Source organism: Dasypus novemcinctus, chromosome 15, assembly GCF_030445035.2.
Source record: "Dasypus novemcinctus isolate mDasNov1 chromosome 15, mDasNov1.1.hap2, whole genome shotgun sequence".
Lineage (NCBI taxonomy): Eukaryota > Metazoa > Chordata > Mammalia > Cingulata > Dasypodidae > Dasypus > Dasypus novemcinctus.
This window is the reverse complement of record NC_080687.1, coordinates 16,850,398-16,869,370: the sequence shown is the minus strand read 5'-3', so window position 1 is coordinate 16,869,370 and position 18,973 is coordinate 16,850,398. Positions and strand designations below refer to the sequence as shown.

Genomic DNA, 18,973 nt, shown 5'->3' with positions numbered 1-18,973 from the left:
CTAGAACCAAGCATCTGAACTCCATACTGCTAATGAAAATGGTTAGACAAAAGAAAAAAAGCTTCAAGGCCAGTCTGAAATGCTTTTAGCACATGTTAATCAAGAGCTGTAAGGTACAACAAGGACAGGTGAAGATCTGTATCTGTGGCCAGTACAAAAAAATTACCTGTCATTTCCCAAGTTTTCTGCTTTCTACCACTGCAGTTTAGATCTAAGGGGAAAAAATGATTTAGTGATTTAGTGTAGACTTATTTTTCTAGCTAAGAGGTCCACGCTGGGAGGAAAGGAAGAAGGAAAGACAGAGTAAAAGGGAACTAATTTTTGTGGTGTACTTAAAATGGGCTGGATACTTTGCCAGGTGCTTTATATATACCTCAAACTTCACAATAAGCCTTGAAAGTAGGTATGATAATTTTAGAGAGGTGGGAACTGAGGTTCAGATATTTTAAGTGACTTGTTCAGAATCACAAATGCTTGAGCTCTAAGGTCTAAGGTCTTAGGTTCTAGATGCTAAATTCTAAGGCCTATCCTTTTCCAATATAATATACTAGCTTAGAATTTGTAATCCTCCTCTCCCACCACTTTCGTATAAATAAGTTTCAAATTTTTCACTTCACTTTGATAGAAATACTTCTAGCTTCTTTAGAATTTCATTTAAAATGAATTATGTCTCAGAATTTATGAAAGTTTGCTTGCCATTCAAGTACTATAAGAGAACTTCCTCTAAGACAAATTGAGAAAAAAATTTTGAATCATCATTGATAACGTTTTGACACTGAAGTTAAAAACGGAGTAGATGTGGCTCAAGCTGTTGAGCACATGCTTCCCACATGGGAAAGGTCCCGGGTTTCGTTCCCGGTACCTCCTAAAAACAAAAAACAAACAGCAAGCAAAATAAAGGAAAAAAACCAATTCAGGGATGCCAATGTAGCTCAGTGGTGGAGCGCCGGTTTCCCACATACAAGGTCATGGGTTCAATTCCCGGCCAGAGTACCTAAAAAAACAAAACAAAAACAAAAAAACCTGCTGACTGGAAGCAGATGTGGCTGAAGCAGTTGAGCACCTGCTTCCCACATGGAAGGTCCTAGGTTTGGTTCCCAGTGCCTCCAGAAAACAAACCAAAAAAACAAATAACAAGCAAACAAACAAAAAGAAAAAAAAAACACCAAAAACTCAGGGGAACCAATGTGGCTCAGTGGTTGAGTGCCAGCTTTCCACTTACGAGGTCCCAGGTTCAATCCCTGGTCCCAGTACCTCAAAAAACAAAACAAACAAAAAAACCTGTTTATCAAGATTTATCAGGGAATGGTAAAATGACAAATTCCTCAGCAAAGATATAACAGATATAAACCAATATAATCAATTCTTCAAATAATGCCTTAGTTTCTAGGAAGATGCAGTATATTTAGAGAGGTTATGCTTCCCAGCTTGCCAGACATTTCCAGTTTTATGCAACTGTCCTGGTTTAACTATTAATAGCAAGTATTCTCTTTCCTATGCCTAAAAGTGCTTCGGTTTGTATGATAAAATATTTGTCATCCAAAGCATATTAGGCGCACACATAATAACAACAGGTTAACAAAAAACTTAAATAGAATCTTTCTTTCACTATGCTGGTTTAATAAATTGCTATTGTATTTACGTTATTACAGTCATGTGTAGGTAATAACACATTTATACAGTTTGATTTATAACAAATACTGAAAAATGTAATGATAAAAAGCACACCTTCTGGCATATTCATTTTGGCTTGTAACAGACGCTTGTTCTGGATCCATCCCAACAAGGCGAGTTGGAAAACTGCAACCATCACCCAAGCTACATAATGAAAAATAACTTATATTAAATGAAATCAAACTGGTCAAATTTGACATGCATTTTTCGGAGGCATGATAGGAAACTGCATAACTTGTCATTTCAGAAAAGAATTCCTCAGATCTAGAATTCAGAGGATTTATTAGCCTCCATTGAAAAAAAAAAGCTCTTTCTTTTACAAGTTTTTCATGGTAAATCCTCTTTGCAAGGACAGGATTTTCTTGTTTTACTAATATGGTTTACATAAGTATTAAAAACCATGTCTTATAGGACTAGTAAGATTATGACGCCTAGTATAGTATCTTAAACATTAGTACTCAAATATTGGGGGAAATGACTTGCTGATCATTATCATGTAGGGCATCAGAAAAGCTGGAATCAAAATATAAGACCTAAGGTTCCACATATGTATTCAATCAACAAATACTTAGTATTATTTTAAGCACTAGGGATACAACAGTAAACAAAAGAAAAAAAAACCTCTGCCCGCAAGAAGCTTACAATCTAAAATGAGTACAGTTATGCCTTAATTTCACATTCTAAAAATATCAAAACTATATATATATATATAGTACGGATTTTCACTTCTAGCCAAGATGGAATAACTGGTAGACTTGAATATCCACTGTAAACAACTAGAAAACTGAACAGTAAATAAAACAACTGTTTACAAATCAGGCAGCACAGGACTTTGATCTCTGAAAGAAGAGAAACGAAAGGAGCTGCAGCTTTCTGCCAGGACCTGAGCAACAGGAGGCAAAACCAAGGAGAACAAGGTAGTCTCAGGGAATTGAAGTGGCTTGAATCTATGGAATGGGGCTGAAAAAGAGGGAGATATGCAGAGAGGAGACTACCGAAATCTGCACAGTGGTCCATTTGAGTCATTTGAGGAATATTAAACTGAATATTTGAATCAGGGCAAAGAACAATTGGGATGCTTAGCTGAACAATTCACAGAGCTTCCAAAGAACTGGAAGGCATTCAAATTTGACCAGCCAGAGTGGAGACATCTCACTGAATACCCGGATTTGGTAGAGATTCCAACAGGCTCTCCACTTTAGTTAACCAGCCCTAGAGAAAAGACTACTTATAACCCATCCTAACAAAGCTTAAAAAACAGTCCTCACTTAAAGGCCCAAGCTGAAACCCAAGTAACCTAACTGTCTGCTAAAACAAAATTAAACATTCTTTAAAGGAAGATAGTAACATCCAGATACTCAGCAAAGTAGCATTCAAAATGCACAGCATCCAGTAAAAAATTATTAGACATGAAAAGTAGCAGGAAAATGTGATATACATCTAGAAGAAAAACCACCCAATAAAAAAAGACACAAAAAGGACTGAAAATCAGCAAACAAAGAGAACTAAAGGAAAAACGAAAATAATGAAAAGAACGAAAGTTTTATATATATATATATATACACACACATATATATACACACACACACAGAGTTTTCAGATTTGAAAAATATGTGAAATGCAAAGTTTATTGGATGGGTTTGACAGCAGATTAGACAATGCAGAACGAAAAGAACAGTGAAGTAGAAATAGCAGAAGAAAGTATCCAAATTGAAGTAATAGAGAAAAAAGACAGGATTTGAGACAGTATAGCAAAGACTATTAAGTAATCTAGCATATGCTTGAGAGCCCCATTAAAGCCTGGGGTGAGGGGGCTGGGTGTGGGGTGGGTGGGGAGGTTAGGAGAAGTAAGCAGGAAAAGATATGAAGACATAACGGATGAAAATTATTCAAATTTGATGAAAACTATAAACTAACAGATTAAAAAAAAAAAGCCAAATGAACCCCAGCAAGATAAATATAAAGAAAACCACACTACAGGGCATCACAATCCAAGGCTAAGATCAGTGAGAAGGATCAAATCTCAAAAGTAGCCAGGGAATAAAGGCATATTACAGAGTAGAATGAAGGTAACAATGACTTCTTGTCAGAAATAATACAATCTAGAAGATAATGGAACAACATTTTTAAAGAAAGGAAAGCAAACAAACCTGTGAAATTCAAATTCTATGTTTAGGAAAAGTATTCTTGAAAGCACTGTGTTACAACCAAAGTAGAGAGCCTTATAACACATGGCACATTGGATGGAGTACATGGAAGGGATTTGTAAACTTGAAGATAAAATAATAGGATCTGGGAAGCAGACTTGCCAATGGATAGGGCGTCCGCCTACCACATGGGAGGTTCGCGGTTCCAACCCCAGGCCTCCTTGACCCGTGTGGAGCTGGCCCATGTGCAGTGCTGATGCGTGCAAGGAGTGCCATGCCACACAGGGGTGTCCCCTGCGTAGGAGAACCCCATGTGCAAGGAGCGCGCCATGTAAGGAGAGCCGCCCAGTGCGAAAGAAAGTTCACCCTGCCCAGGAATGGCGCTGCACACACGGAGAGCTGACACAGCAAGATGACACAACAAAAAGAGACACAGATTCTCATGCCGCTGACAACAACAGAAGCGGACAAAGAAGAACATGCAGCAAATGGACACAGAGAACAGACAACTGGGGGGGGAGGGGAGAGAAATAAATAAAATAAATCTTAAAAAAAAAAGGATCTATCTAAAATGAAACAGTAAAAAAAAAAAAAGAGTGAACAAAAAAATGAACAGCACATCACTGAGCTGGGGGAGGACTTGGAGTCCTTGTAGTAATAGGGGTGGAAGAGATGACAGAAGAAATATTTGAAAAAATACTGGTTGAAAATATTTCCAAATTTGAGGAAAGCTATAAAACCATAGATCCAAGGAGCTCAATCAACCCCAAGCACAAGAAACCTGAAGAAAACTATATCAAGGTATACCATAATCAAATTTTGTGAACCTAGGGATAAAGATAGTATCTTAAAAGCAATCAGAAAAAGAGACATATTATATATATATACAAACTAACAAAAGTAGGAGTGCTGCAATCTTTTTATTCAGCAAAAATACAAATCAGAAGCAATATCTAAAAGTCTATATCCAGTAAAGATATTTCAAAATGAAGGCAAAATACATTTTCCAAACAAAAAAACAGGCAATTCAATTAATTAAGGAAAAAATCCCACAACCTTCACAAATAAGTCACTTGAATTTCAAATGTTTTTTCCTTCTCTACAATGACCTGTAAAGAGATGGCTAAGGGGAAACGGACTTGGCCCAGTGGTTAGGGCATCCGTCTACCACAGGAGGTCCGCGGTTCAAACCCCGGGCCTCCCTGACCTGTGTGGAGCTGGCCCACGCGCAGTGCTGATGCGCGCAAGGAGTGCCCTGCCACGCAGGGGTGTCCCCCGTGTAGGGGACCCCACGTGCAAGGAGTGCACCCCATAAAGAGAGCCGCCCAGCGCGAAAGAAAGTGCAGCCTGCCCAGGAATGGCGCCGCCCACACTTCCCGTGCCACTGATGACAACAGAAGCGGACAAAGAAACAAGATGCACCAAATAGACACAGAGAACAGACAACGGGGGGGGGGATTAAATAAATAAATCTTAAAAAAAAAAAAAGATGGCTAAGATGACTGGAAATTAGAGAAAACACAGTATTATGAATCATCTCAAGTAATATTTTCATTCAAATTTGAGGTAAAATATATTGATCTTTGATTTAAGGCACAACAGAATACATAGTTTAGTACTGTGATGGTATCTTTGAAGTAAAGTTTTTTATGACTTTCTACATCAAACAACTTATCATTTTGAAGGAAAAAAATGATTTTTTTTTACCTATCATTTTAATTTTTTTCTGCTTTCTATTTAAATATATGTTCATATTTTCCTTTACACAAGCTAATAAAAAAGTAAAGGAATTAAATATATTTAATATTTGATCAAGACCCATAGGGATTTCATTATATATTATATTCTCTGAATCTTAAAACAATTCAACAGAGAGAGATAGGCATACCATAATTTCTGAAATATGAAATCATAAATAAATTACCTCGAAAATACTGGAAGTAGCCAATATTTTTTTTCATCGCCAAAAACTTGTCTCCAGTTTTTACTGTACCCAAGAGAGAAACCATTTCCATCAGGTCCATATGAAAATGTGGGTGCACGGAATGATTCTGTTATAAAAAAACAAAAACCAAGTAAATTAATTAATCTACTTAAGAATTACAGGAGAGATAGAAAGTATCAGTTTCTTGATTTATATTCTGATATCAAAAATTTAAAAACAATTTTGGCAAAATATATTTGTAGCAATTAAAATATAAATTTCTGAAACTTAATTGGGAAAATACATCACCTCTGAGTATTTCAATAACTTTACAAAATGACTATGTTAAAACACCCACCCAATATTATTGAAAATCTACTAAATCGTGTTCAATATAACATCTTACTTGGGGTTATTTTTCAAAAAAAGATATTCTAAAAAATCCAATGTGGTAAGTGTAAGAATAGTCATGGTATACGAGGCCTACAGAGGTGAAAGAATCTAATTTTATCTGAATAGGGTTATTAGTGTGCACTGGGGGATGCTGGCAGGGGAAGGTGTAATATTGTGACGGTGATGCTAGAGGGTAAGCTTGAACAATGAATAAGAGTTGAGGAAGCAGATGGTGATTACAGACATTATTTCAAAGTTGGCTATAAAAGGAAGTAGAGTGAGGACTAGAGAAAAGTTTTGTAAGGAAGGTTTTATTTCCTTTTTTAAAAAGAGAATGCATTTCAGCATGTTTTATAAGCTCAGGATTATAATTTACATTGTAGTTTACACTCTCTCCCACTCAATTCTGTAGGTTATGGCAAGATATATAATGGCCTGTATCTGTTACTGCAATATTATTTGGGACAATTCCCAAGTCCCGAAAATGCCTCTGTATTAAACCTGTTTTCCTTTTCCCTGACCTCAGAACCTCCAGTGGCCACTGCCTCCACATCAATGACATAAGTCCTTTCATTGCTAAAACAAGCAATTCTTTTTAAAGACCAAAACCAGTAAATATCAGAGTTACAGTGTACACAGATTTATGCTGTTTAGTGAAGTTTTAACTTACTTTATTTAAATAATTTTATACATATGAGTGCATATACTAAATCATGATATAAAATGCATTTCTTTCTGTGGTCACAGGAAACAAAGTTTGAAAAAGATTATTTCCCAGGAGGTGCCCATCTCCCAAATACCTACAGGGGTTGGGCAAGCAAAAAATAAAGCAGGCCTTGTGGGACCTATGACTAATCCAGTGATCCTTGCCCCATTTAAAGCAGCTGGCTACTACTAAGCGCCAACTTCTTAAGGCCACAAGGGCAAGTCCAGTTGTTTATATGAAATCTCTCAGATTTCACATATTGTGGGAGGTCTAAGGGTTGGACCACCTTATAGGCAGCTTACAGGCTGCCTTTTTTGTCACCTCCAATTAAAGGTAAGGAGATGGCAGGATATTCTGTGATGAGGAAAACAAATTAGTTAAGAGATATAAGGAAATTTACACTGTGAAGAGATGAAGGCACATGGAACTGGAAGAGCGTTCAGCAGTGAAAGGATGAGCTGGGTATGACAGTTTGAAGTTCTTTTATGGATCCCAAAAAGAAAAGGATTTTGTTTCTCAGTTATGCATTCCTGTGGGTGTGGGACCCTTGTGATTGGACTACATCAGGGAAGCATGATTCAGGTTGAGTTTCCACACTCTTGCTTGGCCTGATATAAACAGAGACAGAGAGAGACACACACAAAGAAAGGAAGTTGCCATGTTTGATGTGGCCACATGAGAGAAAGGACTCCAGATTCTACCACAGCTGAGCAAGGAGCTGAGGCCCAGGGAAAGATGACTGATTGGCCGCAGCTGAGTTCAAGGAGAAACTAGACCAGGGGTTCTTAACAAGGGGTCTAGGAACTTGAAGTGAAATTCAAAAAAAACATTCTTGTGGGACGTGTTGGTGCAGGTGTGATATATTTATTAACTAATACACAGTATAGTGTGGCCTTAGTAAGGACTCATGGTTTTCACCTGACTGGCAAAGGGGTCCTTGGAACAAAAAAGGTTAAGAACCCTTGAAGTAGAGAGAGATCAGCAGACCCGCCGTCTCGCCTGATCGCCATGTGGTGGGACACGAGGATCACCAGTACCTGACTTTGGTAAGAAAGCATCTCTGATGGTGCTGTGATTAGGACATTTCACGGCCTGGGAACTATAAGCTTTTACCCTAAATAAAATCCCGTTGTAAAAGCCAACCCACTTCCGGTACTTTGCTTCGGCAGCCCTGTGGCAAACTAAGTCACTGGGGAAGAAAAGGCAGAGAAATCCTTAGACTGGAAGCCCATCATAATATAAATGACTTAGTAACAAATTAAGATTAAAATTGTTAAAATATAAAAGTATCTTAAAGTTTGCCTAAAAGGTTTTCCTCTCTATTAAAAACTGTACTCTTCCAACCCCCTCGCAGATATATGGCTTTAGATGGCATATGGTCTTTACAAACTACAAAGCCAAGACCCTAATTTGAATCTTGGTACATTAGACAATATAATTACTATTTCAATTATAGGACAGAGGTGCTGATAACATGCCAATGGTTCAGGTTTGAGCAATGTTACCATCTTTGTACAGTTAAAGAATACCTTACTGAATTCTCTTTTTTAAAAAAAAAATGAGCATAAAAAGAAAATAAATACCAATACTAGTGAAACAATACAAAAGTTTCACCGGCAACTGACACAAAGATGGGAGTGATCAAGCATGCTAAAAGCACTAATCCTTAGCCTCAATCATGGACCATATGCTGATAAACTGTGTAATCAAACTGTGAGAAAAAAGTCAAGTACATATTAGAAATATATTGTTGATATTTTAGCTAAATAGATAAGCTGTAATTAGGGATTTTAAAATAATTTTTTGCTGAGAATGAACCTCCTTATGGTATGTTAACCTACTTTTCATAGATTAATTATCCTCCCTCTATCCCCCTCCGCCCGTGGCTCTGTTGGCTATTTGCTGGCTGTTTTTGCTCATTGTTTTTTCTTTAGGAGGCACCAGGAACCAAACCCAGGACCTCCCATGTAGGAGGCAGATGTTCAACTGCTTGAGCCACATCTGGTCCCCATAGATTAATTTTTGAGAAGACATTGTATAAATGCAGAAGAAAATCTTTTATTTAAATTTGTAAAATAAGTTAGTTCTATATTTTTATGTACAATGCATTACTGAAAATGTACATAAAAATTAATCTCACTTCCTTAACCTTCTTCAAAATGGTTTTTACATTTATTATGGACCACTCTTCCTATCCAGTAGGAATTAATTTTAATACAAAATTACTTTACACTTCATTATCATCTACTATAGTTCTTTAGATTTTTTTCATTTGTGCTCATTTCCCTAAATAATCATGATATATTTTAACTACTAACCTATTGTTGTTCGATTTTTTCCAACCAGCCAGCAGTGATAACTGAAAAGTGACAGGATGCTGATGAAGAACATTGCAGACACAAAGAAAAGAAAGAGTACGTGGAATTTTGCACGTGTATCTGAAAGTTCATTCTGAGGAAAGACAAAAGTTAATTTTGAGGATAATCAAAGTCTGAAATGTGCTCTTTTTTATTGTTTAGTTCTTCCCAAAGATTGTTGAATCACCAAAAAATTTGCCAGATATGAAGAATAATAAAATTACATCATATATCTAAAAGCAACAACAGAGTAGAAAACTGGTTATTACCAAAGGAGCCTTATTATATTTGACATCAGAAAGAGTCATATTAAAAATTGCTTGTGAAAGCATTTCAAATTTTAGCGATACAATCAGTAATAAATAAAAAAGATGGACACTTATACCCAACAATTTTCTTTTGTACTTCATGTATACATGAGCTTTCCTCAACATTCAGGATATATGCGGGTTTTTACTCACCTATGCCAACATATTTCCTTATTTTTATAATATTTGCTGCTAACCAGACACTGGGATATATGTGTAAGTTTACTTATGTACTTCTCTAATCTCAAATTTCTGAACACCACTGCAAAGGATGCCATGTGCCTGAATGCTTCGATTCCTACTTTTCACCTTTTTTTCCCGTTTCTACAGAGCCATTGTAGGTAATTGCAATTTTGATAAATTTACCATAAGGTACTATTAAATGAAAACCATTTACTGTTATCCCTTCTTATGGCCATGTGCTTTTTAACAGAAGCAAAGTCTTAACCTAAAAGAAATCAGTATTTCTTAACAGTAGGAAGATGATGACTAGAAGTATTAGCTCTTAAAACTGTATAATGCAAATTATCTACTCCAGAAGAACATGAGGCTGTACTCCTTGATTTTAAGTCTTTATAGGCAAAAGAGGTTTTTTGGCATTGTTCTGATGTTTGTCTTTTTTTCTTCTTTCCCAGAGTAAATGCTGTCTCTTTTAAACATAACAAGTGATTTTTTAATATCTCTCCATCTTGCGAAGCAAATTAGTATTATACATATTCACCAAAAATGTCACAACAGAATGCCATGGCAATAATGTATTTTACCTTTGGACAACTCTCTGTAGATTTCCTGCGGCAAAGCTTGTGCAAATAGAGACAATGTATTAAGAAATCAATTTTTATATGAAGTTATCCAAAACCTAGTGTTATAAATTGTGCTTAGAAGAAACACTGAGAAGTTGCTCTATCAACATCATCTAAAATATTTTCTCAAAGAACATGAAAAAGAAAATAACACCAAGCTCACCAAACATATTTCAGGTACCCTTTAAATAACACTTTTCCACTCAAGTTTTAAAACTGAGATTTGTGTCTGGGAAAGAATAAAATTAAAATTTTTAGCAAACATTTTTCTTTTAACGTTCTGATTCATAGTTTTCAAACTAGATCTACTTTTTACCATCCTTACTGCTACCACCTTGGTTCAAGGTAGGATTACTCCAGTAACCTTCTAACATATAAGACTTGGTTTTCATTTGTCCTCTGCAGTCCATTCTCAACTCAGCAATCAGAACTGACCTGTTAAGTCAGACCATGGCAGTCCTCTGCACAGAAGAACCCTTGCATGGCTCCCCATTTCCCTCGGAGTAAAAGCTGGAGCCTTAAAAACATCTCCAAGGCCTGAGGTCATGTGGTCCAGCCCCTGGCTCTCACTCATCTCCCTTCGTCTGCTGCTCCCAGCATACCAGCCTTCTTGCTGTCCTCCAAACACGCCAAGGACACCTACCTTTGAGCTTCTGTTCTAAAGTGCAGATGCTCTTTCTGCCTGAAGTGCTCTGCTCTGAAATACCCAATAACTCCCTCACCAACTTCAAGTCTCGGCTCAAATCTAACCTTATTCATCACTCCCTCTAACTCACCAACATGTCCTTGTTCTATCTGCCCCCACACACTTGCCAAATCCCTGAACTTTTATTTCCATAGCACTTACTTTCTAACATATAATATAATTTACTTTTTAAATTATTTGTCTTTCCCTGCCCAAAAGCAGGCTCCATAAAAACAGGATATATCCCAAGAGTGTAGACATTGCTTGGCACACAGCAGGTGCTCAACAAATATCTGCCGAATGACTGAAGAAAATGGTTGATTTATGTTGACTGATGTTTCCCTACTCATGAAGAATCTAAAAATGTTAAAGAATACTTATTCTTTGATAAATAAATCATGACATACAAACACTGTGGAAGTTTCTGAGAAACAAAATGTGCAATTCTGTAATTTGGACGTCATTCTTCTGGCATTAAATCCTTTTCTTTTAAATACGGCCACTGATTTTGGTTAAGTAGGCAGTAAACTGAACAAAGGTGGCAGCTAAGGGGGACAAGAGAGGCCACAATCATGAGGCAGTGACCACACAGACATAGGGGTGCTCTTTTTTAACATGTACAAAAGTCCTGTAAGTGCCAGTATCCCCCTGGTTTTAAAGACCTAAACATTTAAAATCTAATATTTTGATGAACATCACTCTAGAATAATTGTGCGTGATGACTCAGGGTTTAATAATGTTCCTCCCAACTAAAATTATGAGTAGCAAGTTATGATCCCTAGATGTTTGAATAGACAGATTTAAATTTAAATTTTAGCTTTCTATATATTAAGAATGTAACCCTAGATATGCTATTTAATTTTTTCAATCTCAGTTTCCAACTTTGAAAACTGGAATGATAATACCTCCTTGAAAGGGGTTTTTAGGAAGAATAAAAGTGAAAGTACTTTTTACTATAATAATCACCCCTTCAAAATCAAAGATGCAAATGTAAAAGTGAAAAAAAGTACCAGATGAAAAATCTGTGTAAATTTATATGGTGAATTTATGTATAAATTTAAAGTAAACAAACTAAAGACAAAAACTATAAGTGGAAAAAAAAAAGCCAGTTAGCTTTCAAAAAGGTGCTTTTGTTTGGCAAAAACAAAATGAAATAGGGTTAGAAGATATAAACAGAAAATATGGAAAAGACATTTGTAACCCAGGACAAAAAAAGGATTAATATCTTCATGAGTTCCTTATGTATTCTGGATGTGAGTCCTTTGTTAGATGTCTACAGTGCAAAATATTTCCTTCCAGTTTGCAATTTGCCTTTTCACTCTACAAGTTGCCTTTTGATAAAAAGAAGTTCCCGATTTTAATGAAGTCCAATTCATTGAACCTTCATTTACTAGAATGTAAGCTCGATGTGAGCAGGGTTTTTATTGATTCCTATATTCTATTTAAGAAATCTTAAAAAGTAAATTTAAGAAAAGTAAAGATTTGTATCTTTAATAGATAAAAACTAGGGGAAAAAATGGGCAAAGAGTGCAAATAGGAAGTTCCCAAAAAAGACATACCAATTGCTGGTAGGTATACGCACTTAAACACTGGCAAAATAAAATATGTTTCACTCATAAATTGGCAGGCAAAGCACTGAAGAAAGGTAGAGAAAAAAGGCAGGTGAAATTAGGAGATGGAAGGTCCAGCTGATGTCTGTAATAGTAAGAATAAGAACGGAAGCGGATGTGGCTCAAGCAATTGGTCTCCCGTCTACCATATGGGAGGTCCAGGGTTTGATGCCCAGGGCCTCCTGGTGAAAGCATGCTGGCCTGTGTGGTGAGCTGGCCCACGTGGAGTGCTGGCTGGCGCGGAGTGCTGCCCCGTGCAGGAGTGCTGGTCCACGCAGAGAGCTGGCGCAGCAAGATGACACAACAAAAAGAGACACAGATGAGAGAGAATAAGAGACACCACAGATCAGGGAGCTGAGGTGATGCAAGCAAATGATCGCCTCTCTCCCACTCCAGATGGTCCCAGGATTGGTTCCTGGAGCTGCCTGATGAGAATACAAGCAGGCACAGAAGAGCACATAGTGAATGGACACAGAGAGCAGACAATGGAGAGAGGGGGGAGAAATCAATAATAATATTTAAAAATTTTTAATTAAAAAGAAAAATAATTTGAGGCACACTGAATTGGAAAAAAAAAACTATTAAATGCTTTCCACATAGCATATGTGTGTACTATTATATTTAATCTTCCTATCAATTCTATGAGAAAGGTATTACTCCAAATTTTAACAAATAAAGAATCTAAGGGATATGTGTATCAATCATGGGTATTCCCTCATTCAGCAAATATTAACTGAAAGCCTACTGTGTGCCAGGCAGTATTTTATATGCTTGGGATTGGGATACATCAAAAAACCAAACCGACCAAAAATAAACCAAACAACCCTGTTCAAAAGGAGCTTACATTCTAGTAAATAAATGATGTCTGTATGTAGCAAACCCCTTATTTTCTAGACCACCATCCTGATTCTTGACCTAAGTTTCATAAGGGAATAACAATAACTCAAAGATACCATTAATTTTTCTAGCCTGGCTAGTGACAGATTTGTATAGATTTTGATCCCATTAAATGAGATAAACAGGAGAGAAGAGAAAATGAGGCTAGTTTTAGACATATAGATTTTTAGGATGCCCTTCATTATGTCTGATAGCTCAATACCTAGAAACTAAGGGCTGGGGCTTAGCAGGTTATCAGAGCAAGGACTATAAACAGTGAATATACAGCAGATGGACACAGAAAGCAGACAACTGGGAGGGGAGGGGAGAAAAATTAAAAAAAAATAAGTCTTTAAAAAAAATTTAAAAAACAAAACAAAACAAAACACCAGTGAATATAAGTCCAAGGAGCACAAGGGGTCACCCCAAAACACATGAGAGCAAAGAATGGAGAGGCCAAGGGCTGAGCCTACATTTAAGGGGCTGCTGAGGGAAACGGACTTGGCCCAGTGGTTAGGGCGTCCATCTACCACATGGGAGGTCCGCGGTTCAAACCCCGGGCCTCCTTGACCCGTGTAGAGCTGGTCCATGCACAGTGCTGATGCGCACAAGGAGTGCCGCCCCACGCAGGGGTGTCCCCCGCGTAGGGGAGCCCACGCGCAAGGAGTGCACCCCCTAAGGAGAGCCGCCCAGTGAGAAAGAAAGTGCAGCCTACCTAGGAATGGCGCCGCCCACACTTCCCGTGTATGTCGCTGACAACAACAGAAGCAGACAAAGAAACAAGACGCAACAAATAGACACAGAGAACAGACAACCAGGGTGGGGGGAAGGGGAGAGAAATAAATAAATAAAATAAATCTTAAAAAATAAATAAATAGAAATAAAATAAAATAAGGGGCTGCTGAGGGGGAGGAATAGAGAGGGACAGGACAAGAATCAGTTGTAAATAATATCTTGAAACTTAAAAAGAATGAAGGGGTAGAAAGTTTCAATTTATTTTAACATTATTTTTAAATTTTGTCAAAATGCACAGGAAAATCAAATAGTGCCAAAAGATATTAATGTGGAATAGTAGTTCTTTGTCCCACTCCCAAGAGGCAATTACTTTCAACTATTTTAATAGTATTTTTTCTAAAGTATATACTTCTATATTAAAAATATTAAAAAACTGTATTATCTATTTTGATTGGATTAATACTTAGGCATGATATACACATTCAAAGGATAACTGCAAAAAGCCCGTCTCCCTCCCTACCATCCCAAATATCTCCTCACAGGCAATTGCTATTAGAACATTTTTAAAGCATTCTTGCAGAAATAATCTTTACATGTGCAAATATACACTTGTATATTATTTTTCTATAGAACTGGTAGCATGATATATGTATCTTGTATCTTTCCCATAATACCAAGAGCCTGAAGATCATTTCATATCATTTTTCATAAAGAGCTTCTTCATTCCTTCTTAAGGCTGTATAGCATTCCTTTGTAACAGATACATCATCTGTATCTCTTATGGATGGACAGTTGGATTATTTTAATCATTTGGCTTAAACACAATGCTGTAAAAATCTATATACATAGGAAACAGATTTAGTCGTAGGCTGAGGATGGATGTCACTTTTGTTACTGTAAAACGAAAATAAGTCTCACCGACTCAAAGAAAAGCAATTACTTTCCTAAAATTGATATATCTATTGTTATAAGAGTGGCTGAAACAATTTGGATCACTGAGAGAGATGTTCACTATATAAGGTTTCATAAACATGCATGTATGAAAGGTAAATTACAGCCCTGTCTACCCTCTGATCTACTATAAATTCTAATGACTAAAATTAGAATGAAGTATATCTTCTTGAAATAAAGAATGAAGTAACTCTTTAGGACTATTAACATCCTAAAAAGTCTCAAATATACAGTTGAAGACAAAAAAAAAAAGACTTACCGTCCAAAATTTTATGAAGTACTGTAAAACTGTTGTAGCCACGAAAAGGCAGTATAATAAGGAATACAATAAAAACAGCAGGAAGAATTTGTAATTAGAAAATCCCACACAGTTATTCACCCTAGAAGAACAAAGAAAGCCAAACTATAAAAATAAGACAAATCATGATTACTTGGAAATGGGTCATGTGAGAAGTGAAAGGGAGAAATATCTTAATTGCATGTGCTTTTAATATATATTCTATACAGAAAAATTGATGAGATTTATTTGGAATTTTAATATTCTTAAATACATCATTATTTGGGTTAACAACTTAAGAGTATATTTTAAAAGATATATCACATATATATGTGTATACATACATATATATGACTATATATAGCTAGTATATATAGATAATATAGTTATTATCATTGAGTAACTGATCTTTGAAATTTAGGAATATTGAATTAAATCATTAAATTCTCTCCTTCCTTTCTCTCTACCCTCATATGCAGTTTCTTCCATTTTTAATACATACCAAGGACAGTGATGATCCATCTTAAGAATACACCTAAGAAAGAAATATGCATAAGAAACCCATGCAGAAAAATTCCTCTAATTTCTTATATTTATCTTTTATTTGACTTTAAAAAATTTCCCTTCACAAATACATCTTAGAGAACAAACCCAGTAAACATTAGGTTACAAATAATTTCTAGTACTTCCACAAGTTCTTTTGTAGGTAACAGATAATGATTTTTTGCTGTGGGAATTCAGCTTAGCACAACCAGTTGTTCTGGCCCACATCCAATATCTGAATATACAGATCTGGGTGCAGAGCACTTGGTACACTAGGTAGTTCTATCTTACTAATTAGCTAAGGGAGATAATATTATATAATAAATATAATATTAATATAATAGAGATGATCTTTGTGTTATTTTAAACCTGTGCAGGTCATTAAAATAAAACTCCACATCTAAATATGTCAAATATTTGAAGGACTTGTAGATAGATATTTAATGTATTTTAGAAAATTTCACCCAATGGATAAGCATTACTGTACTTTTATAATCAGAAAATATATATACCCCTCTAAATATACGTAATCTACATTTGTATAAATTTAGACCCCACAGATAATCTCAAATAATATAACGAAAGAAAAAACTAATACCCACAAGGTTAGGTAGCTTGTCTAATTAACAATTAAGGATTAATTGGGATTTTCAAACTAGGGACCTTTCCTTCAACATACTGCCTTCTCACTTGTACACAAATAGTAAATCCTTTAAAATTTGCCTGGGAAAAATGCCACAGATTGTCACTGAAAAAAATAATAAAATTTATTTTGTGGTTTGTTAGGTTTTAATATCAACATTAATAATAAAACAATAAAATTGTCATTATTGTCTTTTTATTCTGAGAAATAAAATTTCTATTTCTCATTTGGATTATTACTACTTGTTCATCAATGCTACATTAAGCATAAGTAGAGGAAGCATATTTAAGTTAAAGAAAATTCTATCAAAAATTTCAAAAATTACTTTTAGGTATATTCTAGCTTAAATAAATATTTTTGTAAGCCCCTTATGCATAACAGATCATGGGAGAGGATGTTTTTGTTAACTATAAAGCATACAGAATGATCCTTCCCTTTCTATTCTCCCATCAATAATTTCCAATGCTAGATTTAAATGAGATCAAACGATTAACACTTACAAGTCACATGCTGAGCAGTGGTGCGTACGATCGGGTTTAATCAACTGACATTTTTCACAATATCTGATGGCTACATTTAAGAAGGAAAAGGAAGTTGTTGAAGGATGTATAAGCTTAACTATTTTGACCATAACTTGCTTTCATTTCTTTTATAAACAATCCTGGGAAATTAACAAATAGTTATTTAAAAAAAAAAAAACAGTATCAAAATGCATTGGAGAGCATCTCAAATCAAAACGTCAAGAGATAAAGAGATAAACTCAGAAATATAGTTCATTAACAATGTGGGTGAAAAATAGACCCAAAGCAAATAAATGACTTGTACAAGGTCAGACACCTAGTTCAGCAGCAGAACTTCAAGTGCTGTTTTTCCTTTTTCAATGATATCACTTTACCTTTAATAAAATATCAAAATGAATATATCTAAACTTTATGACACCCTATGGGGTTTTACTTTTTAAATTTTTTTTTTTTTTATTTAATTCCCCTCCCCCGGTTGTCTGTTCTCTGTGTCCATCTGCTGCGTCTTGTTTCTTTGTCCGCTTCTGTTGTCGTCAGTGGCATGGGAAGTGTGGGCGGCGCCATTCCTCGGCAGGCTGCGCCCTCCTTCGCGCTGGGCGGCTCTCCTTATGGGTGCATTCCTTGCGCGTGGGGCTCCCCTACGCGGGGGACACCCCTGTGTAGCAGGGCACTCCTTGCGCGCATCAGCACTGCGCACGGGCCAGCTCCACACGGGTCAAGGAGGCCCGGGGCTTGAACCAGGGACCTCCCATGTGGTAGACGGATGCCCTAACCACTGGGCCAAAGTCCGTTTCCCTACTTTTTAAATTTTAGAGGAGCTTTATTAAAAAAAAAAAAGCAACATTTTAATTCACCACCTCCACTCTCAAAGACAAGTTGCAAAACTGATAATATTTGAAACCAAACTTTGAATTCTGCTTCCCATTAAATTCTTTTTTTAAAAAAAGATTTATTTTATTTATCCCTCCACCCCTCATTGTTTGCGCTTACTGTCTGCTCTCTGTGTCTGTTCACCATCTCTTTAGGGGGCACCAGAAACCGAAGCTGGACCTACCATGTGAGAGAGAGGTGCTCAATTGCTTGAGCCACCTCAGCATCCTGCTTTGTTGTGTCTCTCGTTGTCTTTCCTCTTTGTGTCTCCTCATGGCATCATCCTTGTGTGTTAGCTTGCTGCGCCCACCCATTGTGCCAGCTTGCTATCTTGCTCATCTTCTCTGGGAGGCACCAGGAACTGAACCTGGGGCCTCCCATGTGGTAGGTGGAAACTCAATCACTACAGCCACATCTGCCTCCCCCATTAAATTCTAATATATGTTACTACTGTTGCCTGGCTGGCCCATCATCGCTGGATTCTGTATAATGAATTCATATATTCATTCAATCCAAACATTCTGAGCTCCTGCTAAGTGCTAGATATTGCTCAAGGCAAAATCCCTGCCTTCATGGAGCTTACATTCTAGTGGAGGAAAGACTGGAAGTGACAGCAAGGTAAATTACAAAATGAATAGTGTATTAGATGGTGATAAGTGCTAACAAGGAAAAGAAAGGAAATGGATGTAGCTCAAGCAGTTGAACACCTGCTTCCCACATGGGAGGTCCCGGTGCCTCCTTAAAACAAAAAAACAAACAAGCAAATAAATGAAAAAAACAACTCAGGGGAGCTGATGTGGCTCAGTGGTTGAGTACCAGCTTCCCACATACATGGCCCAGGGTTCAGTTCCTGGCCCCAGTACTTCAGAAAAACAAAAAAGGAAGGGGAAATGGGGTATTATAATTTTAGAGACATTTGAGAAAACCAAAAGAAACGAGTTAATAAGTCA

General features: G+C 36.5%; 1 protein-coding gene across 11 annotated transcripts in view; it reads right to left on the bottom strand.

Annotated features, from left to right (window-relative positions):
• The window catches only part of ZDHHC20 (zinc finger DHHC-type palmitoyltransferase 20), a 65,238-nt gene that overhangs the window by 7,453 nt on the left and 38,812 nt on the right, over nt 1–18,973 (bottom strand). For 7 of the 11 annotated variants that reach the window (XR_011645794.1, XR_011645795.1, XM_058277061.2 and 4 more), the window contains 6 exons: nt 17,133–17,202; nt 15,949–15,981; nt 15,429–15,549; nt 9,163–9,295; nt 5,746–5,872; nt 1,729–1,818 (listed from right to left, as the gene is read on the bottom strand). Coding sequence is in view for 5 of the 11 variants with exons in the window: in XM_058277061.2 (XP_058133044.1) it covers nt 1,729–1,818; nt 5,746–5,872; nt 9,163–9,295; nt 15,429–15,549; nt 15,949–15,981; nt 17,133–17,202 (574 nt within the window). In the remaining 6 variants the exon portion in view is untranslated. Of the gene's footprint in view, nt 1–166; nt 212–1,728; nt 1,819–5,745; nt 5,873–9,162; nt 9,296–15,428; nt 15,550–15,948; nt 15,982–17,132; nt 17,203–18,973 lie in introns of all 11 variants that reach the window. The other 4 variants (XR_011645797.1, XR_011645799.1, XR_011645796.1 and 1 more) reach the window with 1 other exon arrangement.